Consider the following 21313-nt stretch of genomic DNA (forward strand, 5'->3'; position numbering starts at 1 on the left):
GTCTATGGTGGGCTCGGCAGGGTCACCCTCAGGTGAGCTATGTGGGCTCTTCAAGGGGTGTAACTAGAAATCACAGGGCCCCATACAAAATTTTGCTATGGGGCCCTGTGATTTCTAGTTACGCCCCTGCTTCCACTGGTACAGTCTCTCCTGACCCATGCACCACTTTCTTGCACCAATACCAGTTATGGGTTCCTCTCATCAACCAGACCTTGGACAGAGCACTGCTGTTTTTGCTATTTGTATTCTTTGGTTTTAAAAGGGTGCTCCATTTAAATCTGCCCTTATCCAAACAAAATTGTCTGTGAAAAGAGCAACAAAAATGAAATTATTTGACATATTGTTGGCACAACATAACAAATAATAATCTGCTGTAGAGGCTCATTTACACAATTATGCTTCGGTAGCACTGTAAAGCACATGGTGCTTAGTGGGGTAAAAGGTCTTTCTGTTCCTTTAGCACCTGCATGATCTGGCCTAGCTTCTGTACACCACCCTTTTCATTCTTTTTCCTATTGGCAGTCGCAGCAGGTCTTAACAATCTTACCTTCTTTAGAACTGAGAGACTCATGTCTGTAAAATTTAAAACAGTATCTGTCTGCATTGAACATGTGTTACAAGGACAGGACTGGAGGCAGTGTATAAAGAACCCAGCCTGCTATAATTTGGCCTGGGCAAAAATGTATGCAAAAATAATTACAATTGGACACAAATGTCTGCCAGGATGCAGATTAATTCTGTAATTCCCGGAGTTCAAAGCAGAACTCCAGGTATAAATAATGATATTCTGTATACTTACACTGGCCCAGCTTGGCTTAATGTAAGTGCACATAATTTATATCTGGAAGGGCCACAGCAATCCTGTAAAACAATGTAGTAGCTACATCTTCAGGATTCTGTACTGATGCTGTGCTAAGTGGCTTCCCCTCTACTGTTAAAAAACAAAGAGGATTGTTCTTTTGGAACAGGAGCCATTCAGAGTATTGTTATCAATTAATACTAGGCATTTGCTAATTAGACGAGGGCCAGTGCTGGTATTTTGCTTGAGCCCTCTCCATGGATAGTTTTTAATTTTCTGAGTCTTTTTGATTACCAGAAGTCATCAGTTAAGGGACCTTGGCACCACCTCCCCTTGTCCCGCATCTCATACCTGTCTCTTCTTATTTTCTACACTGTATTCTCTTCCTTTCTTGACACTGAGTACCATGTGGGTTCTATATTTACCTTACTGTATGTATTTATCATTAGAACAACTAGCACTTACCTCAGGTATCCTTAGTGGAAGGTCATAGGGTAGTGAATATTGTGCTTTACCTCCCTTATGCTTCAGTCAGTTATTGTCTCTTGATAGAACCTTCACTACTCACTTGGAACCTGATACCTTGGACATTTGTAAACCTGTTATAGGTCTCATTTTTGTATCCTGTTATTTACATTGTTATACTGTGTTCAAACTCCAGACTTAAATGTCTTATTAAAAGTCTGAAAATCTAATAAAACCTTTGAAAATGAAAATACTGGGTCACAAGATCCAGCAATTTATACATTAAGGTATGGATTTGTATGCTCATGGGGGAGCCAATGTGAATATCCGTACATGTTCTGTAACATGTTATGGAATCTCTTGTTGCTTTTTTTTAAACAATGCCCCTAAATTTACCCACTCCCACTTTGTTCTACCTGGCCACGTCAAATGTTTTCTGGTTGTTGCCTTGACCCTCAGATGCCGAACACTACACAGGTTATGTTTTATGAACTGCCCACAGCGTTTTATTGACAATCAAAAAATATTTGTGAACCACACAAATATTTTCAGTCCTCTGGAAGTTTTTCCCTGCAGTCCTAGTTTCCTAGATGTTGGCAGCAATAGTTTAGTACAGCATTTTTAATGTTAACTATAAGGTGAGGTTAAGCGGATAAGCTAGTTAGTAATGTTTATCTAAAGCTCAAATTATTTTTAATTCTGGATAGGTGAGTGGTGAGGGCTTAGAACATCTATCAGGATTTCATTGTCATTGTGTCCCTGAGAGATTTACATTTAATGTCACCAGAACTAAACGTTGGATAACTTTGAAAATTTGCTCACCAGGCCAGGGGAGGAGAAATCTTCCAATAGGGACACTTGTTCTGGTGACCACTATCTAAGATGTAATTTCCTTCATTTTGGAGAGATTTTCTTTTGCTTCCAGTTGTGTCTGCAGCACAGGAAATTAGTGAAAATTCTGTCAATGGAACACATATGGCAAAAAAACCCACAAAAAAACTGACAAGGTTTTTGATCATTTCCAAATTTATCCAATAGGAAAAAATAACTCTAGGCTTTTGTTATACTTATAGGTGAGGTTAGCTGGTTAATTTAAGGGTTTAGTTTAGAGATTGTGTTATACTTTAACTGGGAAATATTAATTCACGGGGTTATTCACATAAGGGTGAAGAGTTTGGAGAAGGCAGTAGAAGTGAACAATCTAGGCCAACATAGCTGATTTGGAGAAATGTTCCAAATCAGCTCACTTTCCAGTTAAGCTATGTTGTTCTAGATTGTTCACTTCTCCTGTCTTCTCCAAACTCTTCACCCTTCTGTGAATAACCCTGCAAATGTTAGATTTAGGGTTTAGGTTACGGTTAGGTAAAGTTAGGAAATTGTATAGGTAAAAGGTAGGTCACTCACAAGTGGCATTTCACTTTTAGGTTGGGCTTTGTGTGCTGAGTCAAACCTTGGCTTGTAATATGTTTGAATACTTACACATCAAATTCTCGCTGCCATGATATAAAATGGCCATAATGACCATAGTTGGCGTTCAGACCCAAGAACTCAAGCAGACAGATTTTATCATATACCTCCAAAGAAATAATAACGTTTCAAGGTGGTTTTACTTTCAATCATTAACCAAAAACTGAAAGGTCGTGTGGACTGAACCATTAAGATTTAAGATAAAGTTTAATGGATGTGCATAAAATGAAAAATTGTAAATATTTTATTAGTACTAAAGCTATATATCAGCACTAAAGCTATATATCAGCACTACAGCTATATATATCTGTTGAAATATGTTTACTCTAGATTAACTAAATATTATTTTACAGTGTTAAGTATTTTCTTTTTACATGGAGTTAGCCCCATCGTAACCATAAATTCCCATGTGAAGTGCCATTTTAATTACCTATTATAAGAAGAGTACTGAGGGTATTGACGACTAGAAAGTAAAACATGCAATGTTAAAATGGTAACTGATTATGTATGTAATTTAGGATTCCTGTCTGTCATTTGATGGGCGCAAACTTTTTCCCCCCATTTTTTTCTACCATAAAAACATTTCAGTAAGTAAAATCAGTATCATCAGTAAAATGTTTCATCGGTACCAAATGTGTCAAGTTATTTGTTTATACTGTAAGGCACCTCTGCAAAGAGCAATGCAGACAATGGGGATCATCAACTGTTAAAGCGAGCTTGGGCTTTGACTCTCCCACATTCACATAAATAGACTGGTGAGACCAGCCCATGGTAAAATGAGAATTTCACTGCGCATTTCCACAACGATCCTTAACACAAAGGTCAATGCATGTGAACACTGTACGTTGTGGTTCGCTGTATTTGAGAAATGGTGCAGGTACAATATTTTGTGATTGGTAGTGCATTGACAGTTCAATGAAAATAATTGGCTGCCTTAACGCAACATACATTAATGCAAAAAAATAACATGCAGTTATGCATATGCGTTAAGAACTGCATCACTGTAAATTGGCTACTATTGGCTGGGGCTACTATTAGGATGGGGCTACTATTAGGATGGGGCTACTTCCAATGTATGTCTACTCTCAATTTATTACCTGTTATGGTCTCAGTATGGACACCCTTTTAACTTTGAGATAAGGATCATGCTGAGGCATGGCCTTGTTGCTTCAAATGTATTTGCAAATGTGTGCAATAAATACCTCTTTTTGATTTAAATGTTGGAAGCAGTTTAAATGCCTTCTTTGCCGGTTAGCTGGGAAATGGGTTTGTCATTTATTACTGTAGTTTGCCCCATACTACATGCACCAGTCGTTTGCTAGCTATAAAATGACCTAGAGTACAACTGAAGCTAAAACTTTTTTTTTTAGTTTTGCATAGAGTGGAGAGGGATTAGAACACATGTCCTGTTTATATTGCTGTCTGTATCTCTAAGAAGATTCATTCTCTCCATTTGTCCTGGTGACCATTATCACTAAGTAAGAGTGAAAGAAAATTCAAAATTATGGGTTGTCATCAGAACAGGAATAGATGGGAAATCTTCCAATAGGGACACAAGTTTTGGTAACCCTGCTGAACACCAGGGATTTGTCTCGCTTGGAGGGATTACCTCTCACGTCCCGTTGTGGCTAGCTGACAGAAAGTAAAGGGAAAAAAGTTTTAGATTCAGATCAAATTTTGGTGACTGCCATTTGATCAGTTGCCCCAGGTGTGCAGGTATTTTTTGTAAGCAGCAAATATAAATTTGGTAGGGCAACAGTTTATTGTGAGGTTCCCCAGCCTTGTCTTGGATCTGCTGTAGGCTTAAACACCACAACCTTAGTTCATATACAATGCAATAAAAATACTGAATACTATGCTTTGTCAAGAGTTGTAAATATAATGTATCAATTCATTGAATTATATTTATAGTAAAAAATGAATAGGAAATGTCTTATGAAGAGGGAATATTACTGAATTGCCAGAAACTGCTAAATGCAAGTATAGAATTGATGGTGTAACTATATGGGGTAACTACACATGTGCTGCTATGGGGCTACATCTACTACAGGCCAGCCTCTCTGAAATTAAACCTTTAATTAAACCAATGCCTTCTCCCAAAGTGCCTCCCCTGTTTAAACCTGATAAAACAGCTGAGGTTTGTAGTTCTGCAAAAAAGACAGTTTAAAGGAGAAGTACTGGGAGAGTAAAAGCTACTGTGCCCACAATTTAGAGCCGGTGTGGGGCACTGCAGCTGTCACATGCCATCTCCATACAGAGAGCAGCTTATAGTCTCCTCCCTACAGAGAGCAGCTACTGTCAGACATTGCTTCCTGCAAGGATTCCCCACTCCCCTCTCTGTTCCTCTAGCACTCGTTGGAGGGACAGATAGGGGAAGTGATGTGCATTGCTGGCTCTGGCTCTATAGAGGCAAAGATAGCTGTCACTTAGGTAGGCGACACTATTATTAGGATCCTTGCTGGCTGCAGCGTGGCTCTGTGCTGTGTGACCAAAATGAGAAGTAAACCAAAAAAAAGGTTTGGCATTGCTTACCTTTTAATTAAAGTGCACCTGTGAACAGACTATGGACATTCAATTATTTTTAGAATCTTAACAATCTCTAAAACAAGCAATCCCTAACCTCTCCAGCTGCTTGTATTGTGGAGTAATGAGGTCTCAAAGCTCCCCAAAGATCACAACAGTGCTTTCTAAGACCTTAGAAACACCTGCTGTGTGTATACAATCGAGGGCGGCAGGCTGCCAATATTTTGCTCTCCATATAAAAAAGCTAAGGTTTCAGTGAGTCTATTGTGAAATGTAAAACAAATGACAAACGCACTCAACAATTCATCACCAGCTATACAGTAAGGTGCACACGAAATGGGCTTTGAACAGTAAAACAGTAGAAAGGTATCATGGCACACTCACAAACCAGCATGTAAAACAACTTGTCTCACCACTAAGGTTAATAACAGAGGTTTGGATACACGTCTCAGCTGCCATTGGGATGTGCGGGATCCCTTGTGTGTTCCTGTACCTTTTAAGGAGGTTGGGCTTCCTCCTGACAAACCTGCACCCAATTTGAAACCTTCTGCCCCCATGTGCTCCAAGATGGAGACTCTCATAGTTTAGAGTTAGGACCGCACTATAAGAGGTGCCTTGGCGCGGCAGTGCGGCTTTCACATTTTCTGCAGAAGACGTGTATCCAAACCTCTGTTTTTATCCTTAGTGGTGAGACAAGTTGTTTTACATGCTGGTTTGTGAGTGTGCCATGATACCTTTCTACTGTTTTATTGTGAAATGTATACACAAAGTCTATGTCCAGGTAAATGAGGGCTTGTTTAAATGTGTTATTACCGCTGGTTCAGAATATGTAAATACTTTTGCGTGCATAGTTTAGGCACAATTCCTCCATAAAGAAATTTTAGGGTTATAGAATAATTGTGTGTAAGCCTGGTGTTTATTATTTTTACTACAATTTGCTATTAGTCGTCTGGGTTGAGCTTAGGTATCATACTCACCCATCCAGCGAATACAACATTGTCTTGCTGTGATCCACTCATCCCCCACCACACGTCAGGTCCCATTCCTTGAAAAAGATTCGGTGCATGCACAGACATACCACTGGTCTCTTCCAGGTCCTATAGACCTGACAGACATTGGCAGTGTGCCTGCGCATGTGCTGAATCCACACATGTGCAGACCACAGTGGGCCTCTGGCCTGTCCCATAGACCTGGCAGAGACTTGCGGCATGTCTGCAAAGCACCAGATCAGCCACACATGTGCAGACCCCTGTGGTTCTCTGCCAGGTCTGTGACCTGACAGAGACCTGTGTCGGTCAGCACATGCATGGAGTCTGGGTGGGAATCCGTGCATGTGCAGGCAGTAAGCGGGGCCAGCTAATTCATCCTTGCCAAAGCAAGGATTAAGCAAATTTAAAAGAAAAAAAGTAATCTTCAATTCAATTTTTGTCAGAGGGAGATGGGAGGAGGCAGGTGAGGGTTAGCTTTATAAATAGGTGAAGGTCTGCTTCCCCCATTTTCAGAAAAGTCAAGGGGAGGGTGAGGCATTCTCAAACTCAGTGCTTGTGGGGTTAGTTTCAAAATTATTTACACCTGCAATGTAGCCATTTAGAAAATGCTTTGTAAAGCTGCCCATACACCTTGCAATCATCGGACGACACTTTTCGTCCCATGATCGATTTTCGTACAGCGGCCCCATCCTGCCTCGATTATCGCAAGGTTGGATCAGCGGTAATGAGGAGAATGCACCTGGACGAATTGCAGTAAGCGACCGCACATATATTTGTCTGCACATGTGCAGAGTAGATTGTATGAATTTTGGCATACGGAAACGACACCAACCTTGCGAAAATCGGACAAGCGACCAAAGTTTTCTAACCTGCTGGTTAGTCAAAAGTCGATCGATTGTACAGTATTTGCAGTTGTACACTGCCCATCAACCCTACGAATATCGGACGTAAACGCGATTGCATACGAAAATCGGCCTATATTCGTAAGGTGTATGGACACCTTTATCCAACTGCAATAGTGTTTTTTTCCTATGAAAATGGCATCCCTACATGATTTATTTTTTACAAATTTCAGTTTCTGGTCAAGCATCTGTCCCTGATAAGTTGCCTGGATACAGAATAGAAACACATGCACAGGTTTGGGAGAGAGATTCATGTTTAATCCACTCCCAATGCTCTGTAATTGTATTAGTGCTGTACATGAGAGATGGACCGTGTCGGTGACTGTATTGTTCTCATTTACAGGAGTTTTTGCACACTGGTCACAGACTTTCCCCTCCTTTCTTGCATGGGTAGAGTAAACTGCAAGCGATTTCAAATGCAAAGCCTTGGATTTACATAAAACAAATATATTTCACATCCTGAGCATCAGAAATAAATATTTATGTAAACTGATGTGGCTGCAGATCATTTTTAAACATCTACAACTAATGTAATTGATAATAAGAATATATCTTTTTTCTAGAATGTAGAGGGAGCAAAGTGGTCTGCATTTTACAAGAATGCCAGCGACTTCTCTGAAAGATACCCAGTAGACCAAATAACAGATGAAATGTTGAAATTAGAGCTTATCTATCTCGGACAAAAGGGATCATCTGCTCTACCAAGTGATGAGTACACAAGAGTAAGTATGAGAAAGATGCTTTGTAGACCTGTCTCCCTAAACACCATACTGACCTAAACTTCACAAATATTAACCAATCTAAAGCGGAACTCTGGGATAGAAAAACAAAAAGCATTGCAGTGCCCCAAATGAGGGCCCATTTGCACTGCTGTATGTGCATTGTGGTGTCAATTATTGTGAATGGCACCCGAACGCACTGTGCACAGCAGTACACCAAAATGCACCGTGCATTGTGGTGCGCTGCATTGCTAAAAAAAAAGTGTCATATGCATTATTTGATCCATTGTGGTATAGTGGCAGGCCCATTCATATTGAATGGGCTGCTTTAATACAATGTGCGTCACCGATCCCGAACAGATCACTAAAGTGTAAATCTGTTGCGTGATGAGAAATCCCACATTTTACAGCTGTCACCAAAACAGGAGGTGAGGGAAAATGTGGGAGTTGGGACAACTATTCCTGTGGACACTGCCTAGGAAAGGATTTTCTTGTATTTAGTTGTGTCCCTGCAGGACAGGAAATGTCATTAATGGGGCACATGCTGGAATAAAACGAGCAGGGGCTCTAACCATTTTGCCTTTAGACATGCTTTCAATGTATTTTAGCAGACCGACACAGGTATATAATATCTACACTAATGTTTTACAGCTAAATCAAATCCTAAATGATATGAGCATGATCTACAGCACAGAAACTGTATGCAGCCCAAATGGAACAATATGCCTGCCCTTTGAACCAGGTATTGTATGTGGCAAATTGTTTTCTGGCACTGAATCTTTAGGTTTAAGAAGAAAGTATAAAGTATTCTCACTGTGCGCACATATTTAGTTCTTCATTTTTCATTTTGTAGGTGTTTTCATATTTTCACATGCTTAATCTACCATCTTTGTGTTGTACTACATATGGAGATGTGTAGGGAAGCCACTAGAGGGGGCTCTCAGAAGCTCATTGCATTTCATCACTCCCTTTCTTTGCAAAGACTAAGGGGTCTATTCACAAAGCTGCCGAGGGCAGCCGAGTGAATGACCGATTAGAAGTGAAGTGAGCCGAACAATGCCGAAGCTATCCGAAGGATCGGCGGAAGCTACGGCCAGATCCTTCGGCAGCTTTGTGAATAGACCCCTAAGGGGACCATTCACAAAAGGGTGAAGAGTTTGGAGAAGGCAGGAGAAGTGAGCAATCTAGGCCAGAATAGCTAATTTGAAAAAATTCTCCAATTCAGCTCACTTTCCAGTTCAGCTATGTTGTCCTAGATTGTTCACTTCTCCTGCCTTCTCCAAACTCTTCACCCTTTTGTGAATAACCCTGTAAATTACATTACAATTAGGTGTGTATTGTTTTTAGGGATATGTTTTGATCCACCAAGGATTCTGGGAATCATATTTGAAATTCAGCAAACCCAAACTTAGCAGCAAATCCTACTGAAATCTATTGGAGGGAAATCCTATTAATACATTTTTTAGGCTAGCAGGCAAACTACTGTCAAAAAAGTAATGGGAAGCTGAGCACTGCCATGGGGGCCATGTGCCAATGCAAAACTATTTTTTAATAAACACAGTACAGTGGGGAGAGGGTCTGTAGATGGGTAATAGATATCAAACTCTCATTAAAAGTTAGGAGGCACAGATTATACAGCAGTGTAAAATTGTCCAGCAGTAGAACTATTTTAAATAGAAAGGCTAGACCCAAAGATCAAAGGTTGGGGCTTTACTATAACATTTAGGATACTGCAAATGATGTAGCAATATAAAATTGGCCAGCAGCAGGACATTTTTTAAGAGGTAATATGCCTAACTGGCATGTGCCCTACTTTTATGTATGGGAAGAGGGGGGTGCAGTGAATGTGAGTAATATCATCTGAAGTAGTTTAGGTGCACGCAGTTTTTGCAGTTATTTTTTGTTCTTTCAATGTTGCAGTGTGCTGTGAACAAAAAGCAGCTCCAAGACAAGATAGTCAGCAACAAGTAATTACTGCAATTTGAGCGCCCCAAACTCAAAAAGGGGCTCTATTATCATATAATAAAAGTTAACAAAAATACCAAATAAATAACGGTCCTGAAAAAAAAAATTACTTTTTTTAAGGGAGGCTTTGCTGCACAAATTCAAACTTAAAATAAAGGCCCTATCAACATAAAATAATAAACAATATACCCCCAAAATCAATAAATCCTAAAATACCTGAAACTAAAAGAAGCCTTGCAGCAAAAAAAAAACAAAGTTTGCTATGGATGGAATAGCAGCTGAAATTAAACACTGACCACAGATTAACCACAAAATAAAATAAAGTGACACTAAACTCAGGTAATAAATCTTAAAAATACATTCAAGTACCCCAATTATTAACAAAAAAAATATCCTATTTGTGTATCACTCGGCTGTAGATCTTCAAATCATCTCTGAATTGGTGCTGACACTGTCCTTCCTTCTGGAGGGTGGCTCTTTTGTTCACCATGGTCCCTGTGTGTGTTGTAGTCACCGCTCCAAGCTCACTCCCGTGATGGACTACAATCTCAATAAAAATTAGTAAACGAGATTGTAGTTCATTAGACTGTTGTTAGGATTCTAAATTGTTTTCCCCACCCTATACAGTCTTTTTGGATTCTGTGGCCAATATGGACATTATTCTCCAGATCCTTTGCAAGTCATACGTATCCTTTAGTAAAGGGATGAGCTGGCTCCTTCTTGAGGAAGTATAATATACTGATGTTAGGGTTTTATTCAACGTTAGAATAGCTGACCTTTAATATTGTAGCTAGCAGTTGTTTTCCACGTCGCAGTTATGGTAACATAACACAATTCAGACACATTGGCTTTTTTAGTAAGATAGAGGAAAGTTTAATGATTATGTGCAAAGTACAATAGCCTATACCAACAAGTCAGAAGGAGTAATTTATTTGAATGCTCTGGTCTGCTGATCATGGTTAAAGTTGAACAGGCAAACCGCTAAATTGCTACCAAAGGATTTGTACCTCTCTCCACCCAGTTCTCAGATTTAAAAGCTCTGCCACACACCACAGACCTGTTTGGTAAGGCAGAAGACCTGATTTTCCTTTGCTGCAGTTAAAAAACACCAACAGGTCTAAGGCCCTCCCACCCCCGGCCAGAACCATGACAGTGATGAGCTCATTGGTCTGTCATTGTGATCTCTTCTTACATCCGCATATTTCCTGTTAACACATGGGCCCTGCAGCACAACTGATTGGCTCTTTGCGCTGCTTCTCCTTCCTCCAGTGTGAGCTTTGACTTACGGTGGATTGCAAGAGGCTGAAACAAACTCAAATGTAGATATTTACACCACTTACATTACAAATAAACTGTATTTATTGATGAACTAATAGATACAGAGCTTCATTAATTTGTGTTTTTACATCTGCTTGGTGTTCAGCATTGAATGTGCTTTAAAGGGGGAATAACTATGTTAAAAAGAAAATGTTTAATAAAATCCCCTACAGCCTGCATCCAACAAAGTGAGCAGGCATTAAAGCATCCGGGAAATCTTTCTGGAATGTTTGACAAATGCTTTATTTGTGAACCTGATTCTAAGCTGAAGAAGATTTTGTTTAGTGGAGAGGGCAGAGTGATGTCATCAGTGTGCTGCTAATCATTGTCCAATCAGCAAGTAAGGGGTGTGTCTTGACCTAGCTATGCTGTTTAAACTCAATGGTTGTCAGGGACCTCTCTATGCCATCTGGCAGAGATGCTTGGATTACAACACTGGATAAACAGAATTCCAAATGCTGTACAGTACAGTAAGTAGTTCAGCCGTGTATTAAGCTGCTTGACTAGAGTTTAACTTTTTCATATATATTGTTTGATGTCTTGTAACGTTTGTCCTAAATTGTCCTTTAATAGTTGTCCCTCTGTAGCTTCAATCTCCAGTACATAAAGTTCACTATTCTACCACTGCATAGAGTAGCAGAGGTCGTATAACATCTTGTCATTCAAATTGCTTCAAGAGTATTGTTTTAAGGATACTCATATACTACAAGGTTCTGTAATAAAAGATCTAAACATGTTCCCAGCCTGATGGTTGTACAACTGTAGAAAATGTAAAAGGTACTAATATTGTCTTGTATATTTAGGACTGGACAGTATCATGTTGGAGAGCACTGATTATAATGAGAGGCTCTGGGCATGGGAAGGATGGAGAGTGAATGCTGGCAAGAAAATGAGGAAACTCTATGAAGAATATGTTGACTTGGAGAATAAGGCTGCTGTTCTCAATGGTGAGGAATAATACAAGATGTGATTATAGTTACATTTTTTTTATAGTTTTAGATAATAGAAGGAGAGGCTTAGGACCTCTGTCATGTTTTATTGCTGTCTGTGTGCCTGCTAAGAAGATTCATCCTCCCCGTTCGCCTTGAAATCCATTGGCAGCAGGACAAAAAGCGACGGACAATCCAAAATGTTTGTCATTGCAACATGAGGTAAAGGGAAAATCTTCCAATGGAGACACTTGAGAGTAGATTTCCCCTGACGTCTGAGATTTTCTTCTCACTTCCTGTTGTATCTTCAAGACATGAAGTGTATAGAGGTCTCCCCAACTTGACATGGGTTTTACGGTTTACCCCTTCCCTGTGCTAAACAAAAAAAAACAAAACATTTTGGCTAGAGATACACATTGAGGGGCGGATTTATGAACCGTTCACACAGGTCTTTGCTGTGCGTATGAGATTTGCAGCGAGATCCTATGCTTCGGCCCCATCTAGAGGCCATACAGTGCTGCAAGTCTCACTTGCACAGCGAAGAGCTGTGCAAGCGATTTATAAATCAGCACCTAGGTGTGTTCAATAAATAATGAAAATGCTGATCTTCTGCTTCGCCTTTCATTTTAGTTTTCAGCATAGTAAATATTATTCTGTATAATTTATGCAATTGTTTCCTATAAAAAATATCTCCGCTTACATAAAGGACATGTGTTCATATAGGACATGTGTTCATAAAAATGAGATCTCAGAAGTTATCCTGATTCTAAAAAATGGTTTTAGACTTCAGATCCTGTAAGTCTATATTTTTCAGCCTGCTAAGCATATAAGGTGGTATAAATCAATGTGAAAACAGTCAGACAATATGCATACAGATAAGGATAATAAGCAGCAGGGGACAGGTCTGTGTGCAAATGATAAAAGAAGAGGGGTTACATATTGTAAGGAAAATCTAGTTCTTATCATATCAGTTGATGCTTATTTATCATGTTTCAGGATATCAGGATTATGGAGATTACTGGAGAGGAAACTATGAAACTCTGGCTACAGACAAATATAAATACAGCCGAGATGATCTAATATTAGATGTGGAGACAACTTTTCAACAGGTAATTGTACAGATAATGGCTAAATCCAGCACTTTTAGTGACCTGCACAAGATTTCTAATTTCATTGTTCCCCCCAACACATTCCTGCTGGCAGTACCCATTGGCATGAGATCATCTGTCTTCTCATGCCTACAGGCATGTTCAGTGGTGTATGGTTCTACCTAATAAAAATTATTATGCAGAGGAAAACAAGGAAGCTCAGAAGAAGTTAGTAAGCTAGCTGCAAGTGCAATCCAGCTCCAGCACTTTCAAGGGGAGGAGGACTGCACAATGATCTCTAAGCAGCTGATTTTACCTCCTTTATCTGATCACTGTAGTTTTCTACTAAAGCTTGTGTATGACTGATGTTTGCGCTATGTTTTTTGGGGTTTTTTCCCACTTACCTTCGGTGCGGGAGAGCAGCGGCGAGTCAGCGCTGGTCCGGTGGGAGGAGCTCCAGGTGGGGTCCTAACTTAGCTGGCCGGCGACTGCCAGAGGTGCCGCGCGTGTCGGGATCCTCTGGCAGTCGCCGACCAGCTAAATTAGGACCCCACCTGGAGCTCCTCCCACTGGACCAGCACTGACTCGCCGCTGCTCTCCCGCACCGAAGGTAAGTGAAAAAAAAACATAGCGCAAACATCGGGGCATTTTGACAAGTACAAGTACTTGTCAAAATGCCCTGTTTTTTCCTCCCTCACCCTGCAGCGCCCTCAGGCGGCCGCCTGACTTGCCTTGCGGTAGCGCCGGGCCTGCTTTAGAGAAAGATTCATCCCCACAGCCCCTTCTCCCCTGGGCTCTGGTTGTCTAAGGACCACTGAGGTCATTATGTCTTATGCATAAGATGTGAGCACCCTGAGTGACGTTCCATAGCTGGAGCAGATGGCGAGAGAGGTGCAAGCTGACTGCCTTGGGACTGCCTTCTGACTGGGACTGAGTCAGAATCTCAGTCTAGGATTTAGGGGGTAACATTGCATGATGCTTGAATAAATATGGTTCTAGCCATTTAGACAGAAAAGAAGATGAAGGCATTGTCAGAGGCAATTCTGTGATCTCTGTGAGAAGTAATAAATACATGGAAGTGTTACACTTATACACTACTTAGCATGCAGAGCCCAAAATTAGCTGTCTTTGCCAGCACAGCCCCAATGCAAGACAAGGCAATTTACATTGTCACGGATGGGCACAATTCCCATCCGTGACAATGACCCATCACTTTTTTTTTTAGCTCAAAATCAGGACTCTCACATCACAAGGAGAATAGCTGTGATGTATTATATACTAAATAAAGAAGTGCTCTGGACAAAGGGTCAACTGCAAGGGTTAACTGCTCTGTTAGTCTAGGGAGGAAAATAACCAAGTTATACTCACCCGATTCTCCGAGCCCACCCTGCCTTTTCCAAGCTCATTCCTGCCTGTACTCTCCTCTGCTGCAGCGATGGTATGTCACTCAGTGTGCTCATGTCCTATACACACTGTGTATAGAACATGATGACCCAAGGACCTCAGACCGTTGCAGTGGAAGAGGAGCGAGGCTGGAAGGATCGGTTTAAGCAGGGCAGCCATCCGAAATTTTGGGGCCCCTTATACAGCTTTACGCGATGGACTAGGGGCTGAGTAACACGCTGGACTCGGAGCTTAGTAACAAGCTGGTCTCAGGACCCAACTGAGACCCTACGCAGCCCACCTGAGAGTGACCCTGCACAGCCCATCTGAGACTCTCTATGATGAGCTTTGCAGGGGTCTCAGGTGGGCTGGTCGGGGGCGCATCTCCCTCCCAGCTCCTCTTGCCTGCTTCTGCTGCTGGGGCCTGGCCTCCTCTGCCACCGGACCGGACGGAAATTAAGTGACGTGATGTCACATCCTGCCGGTCCAAAGATCAGAACACCGCAGGCGCTGCTGGGGCCCCAGCCTCCTCTGAAGCCGCTGGATTGGAGCTGCCAGGGCCTGGCCACCTCCAACAATGCAGGGGCCCGGCCGCCTCCATGTCTTCCCCTGTCACCTGTATGGCCATCGGCCGACACCCATGTAAGGGTCCCGGGTCCCCCAGGCTGCTCGGGCCCCTCACATGAGTATCGGCCGTACCTCCCTGATGGCAGCCCTGGGTTTAAGAGCAAGCTGGCTCACGGGATAAGGTGAGTATAACGTTTTTATTTCCAAAATGAGCAGTTAGCCCTTGCAGTGGTAGCCCCACTGCAAAGGTTATTCAACATTTTGCCCGGAGTTCTTCTTTAAGCAATAAATGGAATATGAAATATTGTGTATTGTATAGTGATGGTTATTTATTATCAGTTTAAAGTCACAGGAAAAGATGGCATTAGATAGGCATTGTACTTACCTCCACCTTCCTATTATAGCAGTTATTCATGTCTAAATAGGAGTGCACAGTCCAATAGGCATTGCAATTAGATCTACTGCACTTAGTTATAAGCTGTCAGTAACTGAGCTGATCTGACACGTCCCCTCCCCTTCTCAGCAATACAAGTCTGTGTGCTGAGGGTTGTGGCTGTTACTCAGCTATGCCAGCACAGAACACTGCAGTGTATAAAAACAGTCAGAAATCATAACATCCAGGAATGCATTTTATGTAATCAAAACTGACTGTGGAATTATCGGCATAAAGTAGTACTAAAGTACTAAAGGCTCTGCGTTTTTTACATTAATAATACATTCTCTGCATTACGGTAAAAAATGCCCAGTACCTTTTTGACTGCCCCGTCCCCCCACATTTACCTGTCACCGCCGCTGATCCCCGAAGCAATCCTCTGGCCCAAACTGCCTTGTTGCGGGGGAGGATGCTGAGGGCAGAGGAACCATAAGCTCCTTCTGCGCCAGTCGAACTGTTGGGCGGAGAGGAGGGGCGTGGCAGGCCGCAGGGCTGTGTGTGTTTTTGGACAACTACTGCAGGCACGACTGGGAACGCATGCGCACGGTTGCCTCCACAGCAGCTGCTTAGCTGCTGGTGGCACCCGTGCAGATGGCGGTGGAAGAGAGGTTGTGGGGACCATTAGAAAACAAGGAATTGAGAAATGTAAAAAAAAAAAAGATCTGCAATAAAGACAGCCTCCCAGTGATAACAATTAAAGGAAAAAAAAACGAAAGCTTTAATATCACTTTAATGTTGTGGCTAGATAAAATGTAGGCATTATATGACAAGGTCTTATGATCAGCTCTAAAATCTCTTGTAACAGTAGCACAATGTTATTTATTTATGTTTGAAACAAAATGCTGAGACTGAATGACAGATTGTATCATTTGCTGTGGTTTCAGATCCTGCCACTGTACAAGGAGCTCCATGCTTATGTAAGAGGCCATCTGCAAAAGCATTATGGAGCTCAGTACATAAGTTCTACAGGAGGTCTACCTGCACATTTACTAGGTACATAATTCTTCTTGTTCTTCTGTGTTATTTATGTACAACTTATATTGATACAATTCTGGTAATAAGACATCAAAATCACACTAACATAATATTATGTCATCGTAGGTGACATGTGGGGCAGATTTTGGACGAATCTCTACCCTCTAACAGTCCCGTATCCAGACAAAGAAAGCATTGATGTGACTCCTACGATGGTCAGCCAGGTAACTGTAACATAACTGTAGATGGCGCTAATGTTTGTTAAATTCAATCTGCTTAATGTATATCATTTTTTCAATCTATGTTAAAAGGTATGTATAGCCACTTTGTTTTTTTGTATTTGACAGAGAATGGAATGTTTAAAACCCGTATTAGGTTATTTTTGCTGTGTCCCGCTGGGGAGATTTCCCTTTACTTCCTGTCATGGAAATGCAACAGACAATTAGAGGTAATCTCCCAAACGTGAGAGGGATTCCCACATTAGACAGTTGTCACCAAACAGCTGTCCCCTTTGGACAATTTACCCTCACCTCTTGCTCTGGTGACAACGCTGACATTTTCTATTTCCCCTGGTGAATCTCCCCAGTAGGGACATACTGTAGATAGCAGTACAAATTTGACAGGTTTTCTATCCTCCCCCAATACAAAACTAAAACAAAACATTTGCCTTTACATACCAAGTAATATTTTAGACACATGATTTCTTTACATATAAATGCATTATGTGGAGGGTATCAAATTTTTTGCCATTATTACGAGCCTTAGTGATTCTCTCCAGTACAAATGGTCTATGGGGACTGGACATTTGCTCATTGATTGTTCCTTGTATAAACTACATGGGGGTAACCTTGCATGATGCTTGAATAAATATGGTTCTGGCCATTTGGACAGAAAGGAAGATGAAGGCATTGCTACTACTTGTTAGAGCCCCTGTCAGATTTCTATTGCTATGTGAGTCCCTATTGTGGAGATTTACCTTCATATCCTATCAGGACAAGAATAGATGGGGAATCTCCCCGACGAGGACAGAAACCACGGAGGGGAAAAAAAAACATTTTTAGCAAACTGAGCAGAAATTAGAACTTCTGCCAATGTTTTTCTTGCTATCCCTCCATTCCTGCCACAACCACTCCCCGCATTTCTTATACGGGTGCCACAAATATCCCAATGGGATCACAGACAGAAAACAAAAACATTGTCTGGAGTTGAGGTTTAAACAAGAAAAGTATATAAAAATTGTAGCAGTATGGAGGATGGAAGAGTTGGTGAAGATGTATCTGGAAACACTAGAGTTAGAAATTCTCTGGAGGGCTCACTGACACACATATCAAAAAAATTATTAATTTCATTATATTTTTTGTTAATATGTACAGTGCTTGATAATACCTACCATTATTTTTTTTTAAATTATCTTAGGGATGGACAGTGGACAAAATGTTTAAGGAGGCTGAGAATTTTTTCAAATCTGTTAACCTCTTTGCTCTAAATGCCAATTTCTGGAATAAATCTATGCTGGTGGAGCCTACTGATGGAAGAAAAGCTGTATGCCACCCAACAGCCTGGGATCTGGGACTGGATGATTTTAGGTACTGTACTATGATTTTTTAATCACTTATACATCTGAAGATCAGGCCATGTTCATGGCAGTGGGTGATCTGATCCAGATTTGGTGTACCACATTTATTCCACTATAGGGTGTCTTGTGCCTAGGTCAGTACCATCTGGACGCCACATACCAAATTAGCATGTCCAAAAACTTCACAAAGGGATTTTTGAGGCGTCAGTATGTCACACATAAAGCAATAAACATGTAAAGGTCTACAATAGGGGTGTTCAGATACCAAGGTCTCGTACTCAGTACAAGTACAAGTGCTGATACTTTTCCAGCTCCAAGGCTAAACTAGAGAAAAACTCAAAAGTTAGGAAGCAGAAGTTATTTTTAAAGAGGATTGGCTACGGGGCTCTTGGGATTTGTGCATCCCTGTTTTAATGTATAATTTGTCAGAAGACTATTTCTCAGAGAACCAATGTTTATAGACGAGATGTTGGTAATGACTGTTACGTCATTAGAATAATATTTCTAATTAAATACATATAAGTGCACACAAATCTTAAACAATTTATTAACACATCATACAAAGTAATGGGACACTTACATTCAAATTGTGCATGTGAATAACCATACACACAGGGCCGGATTTACTCTCTCTGCTGCCCCAAGGCCGGGTTCCTCAATGTGTCCCCCTACCCGCCAAACCCTCCCCCTAATGAAGAATGGCAACCAGATGGCAGGGGCAACAGGGTTGGTTTTAGTTTATTTTTTATTAAATATTTTTTTACTTTTCTATAACTTTTTTAATTTTTATTCTTTTTTTTACTTTTTAAGATTTTTTTTTATCTTATTATGTTTTATAATTTTATTTTTATTGTTTTTTACTTTTTATCACTTTTTTATTTTAATTATTTCTTATAATTTTTTTACTTTTTATCCATTTTTTTTAACTCACTTAACTTTATTGCTATCACATAGGAGCTAACAAGCCCCTCTGTGATAGCATTTGGAGGTGACAGGTTCTCTTTCACCTTTGAACCTGTCACCTCCAAAACAGGAGTTCTAGCACAGTACTGTGCTGGAACTCCTGTGACAGCTGAGATGGGAAGGCTGCGAATGAAGCTCTCTCTTCTCAGTGTTTACACGGAGCAGAGCAGAGAACTGCTCCCCGCTCTTCATCGTGAATGAATGTGCTGTAGTCTCAGTGCCCCCAAAAACCATGGCAGGAAGGGAGGAGGCCAGCTGGGAGAGGCAGCCAGGTGAATTAGGGGCGGACCCAGACCATAGAAGGGGCGGCGGGTGGGACGGAGCTGCACACATATTACAAGTGATCTCAGCAACATCGCTGGGATCACTTGTACTAAAAATACCAGCTTCCCAGCTGTACTTTTAGCCCTGCTTGCCCGAAGTAGGGCAAAATGTAAAAATAAAAAATACCTGCCTGGTGGCTGTGCTGCCCCTCTATTCCCTGCTGCCCCAAGGCCAGGTCCCTGTGGCCTTGTGGGAAATCCGGCCCTGCATACACAGGCAAAATTGTTCCCCCGTGGTGGGGGGGCTGTGTGGGATACAGCAGAACAGAAGCGATGGACCCCCCAAATGCACCCTTAAATACAGGTTTTAGAAAAAGGTAAATTACATTGATATTAAAGTCAAAAGGTTTTCAACTTTTTGAAATGCTGCTTAAATCACTTACAACGGATGCTGCTCTTTGTTGATTAAAAGTTTTAGTTTCCTTCAGAATCAACTGGTCCCCTGAACAATGGCCCTGATATTCTGATTTAGGGTGGCTCCTTTCCCTTGTAGGGTCTTATGGAGCCACCCTTGTGTGCGCTAATTAGTTGGGTGTGTTTCCACAAACACAGATAGAGCTAGTACACAAACACAGATCCAAACTAGTAACATGGACAGCTGCAGTAGACTGCTCTGTTCCTTCTGATCTTGTACTCAACAGGAAGTTAAGGGAAGTAGAACTGAGAAAGTTGGAACACATGATGACTGCAGGGCTTGGGCTTAAATTTAAATAATAATTTGCTGGGCAGTGTATATTTGTTTGATCTAGATTCATTATTGAAAAAAGTTTGAGAGTTTAATACTACTTTAAGTGCCTAGAATTCGTAATTGCAAGACATGTACTATTATATGTAACACATACCTGTGGCTGATTAGATTTAATCCCAGTGATCTTTTAACTGATGTAATTATTGTAATTTATTGGTATACTCCATACAAAAATAAGAGAATGTTGTCTAAGAAGTTTGCTGAATATGTGTCACTCTTAGGGAAACAAGGATTACCAGCAATCAGAAATGGCAGTCCCAAGCTTAGTAACCTCATTCCATCCCAGTATAAAAACATTTTGATAATGGGTATTGGGTTATTTTAGCTTGGAATGGAATGAGGTTACTCGACGTGAGATTTGCATCTCTGATTGCAGGTTACTCTTTGTTCATTTAAGGGTGACGCATATTCAGCATTCTTAGAAAGGAGTCTCTTATCTTTCTAAGGAGTACAGTATAACAAGACATGACTGGGATCAAATCCAACCAAAGCAATGTGTCATAGTGTATGCCGAGCAATATTGACTTGGCCTAGTCACCTAACTTTAGGTTTGTTAGAGCCTGTATTTGAGATTGGAGGGGATCGATTTTGCCTGTGTATGGTATCACCATCGGTGAATTGTGCAAGAAAGTGATTGTCGACTTATATCACAGACTGTAAATTACTAATAGGTAGATGGTAAAAGGCACATATATGGCAATATTGAATATTTGTTCATATCAGTTATTTGCTGTACATTACATTTTCCTTACGCATTTAATGAATTTGATGGAATTATGTTTTATGTAGAACTGTAAATAAAATTCATGTTTTAGACTTTACATGTTTATTGTTTCGTGTGTCACATACGGACACCTAAAAAAATCCCATGGTTTTGTGTTTTTTATGATGTACATAAATACATAATACATTATAATGTTCATTGTAAAATTTAATGAAAGGCAGGCAGGATGGTAGCCTCCCATACAGGGCCGGCCTTAGGCCTTTAGGCGCCCTGTGCGAGAAAGCTTCACAGCGCCCCTCAGTGGCCACACCCTTTAGTGGCCACACCCACATATAAAAGTCAGCAGTGTCAGATGGTAAAAAAAGAAACCCCCTCTGCACAACCTTTTTGACTATTACCTATGTGACAAAGAACCGTCCAAAACCAGCCTATAATCCTTAAACCAGGAGTCCCCTTCT

General features: G+C 40.9%; 1 protein-coding gene across 1 annotated transcript in view; it reads left to right on the forward strand.

Moving 5' to 3' along the window:
• Positions 1-21313, forward strand: part of ACE2 (angiotensin I converting enzyme 2) — a 53678-nt gene that overhangs the window by 9414 nt on the left and 22951 nt on the right. The window contains exons 2-8 of the mRNA XM_018563056.1: positions 7709-7867; positions 8516-8606; positions 11950-12093; positions 13072-13184; positions 16431-16539; positions 16648-16745; positions 17938-18107. Of these exons, the coding sequence (XP_018418558.1) occupies positions 7709-7867; positions 8516-8606; positions 11950-12093; positions 13072-13184; positions 16431-16539; positions 16648-16745; positions 17938-18107 (884 nt within the window). The remainder of the gene's footprint in view (positions 1-7708; positions 7868-8515; positions 8607-11949; positions 12094-13071; positions 13185-16430; positions 16540-16647; positions 16746-17937; positions 18108-21313) is intronic.

Source organism: Nanorana parkeri, unplaced genomic scaffold, assembly GCF_000935625.1.
Source record: "Nanorana parkeri isolate BGI_ZX_2015 unplaced genomic scaffold, ASM93562v1 scaffold628, whole genome shotgun sequence".
Taxonomy (NCBI): domain Eukaryota; kingdom Metazoa; phylum Chordata; class Amphibia; order Anura; family Dicroglossidae; genus Nanorana; species Nanorana parkeri.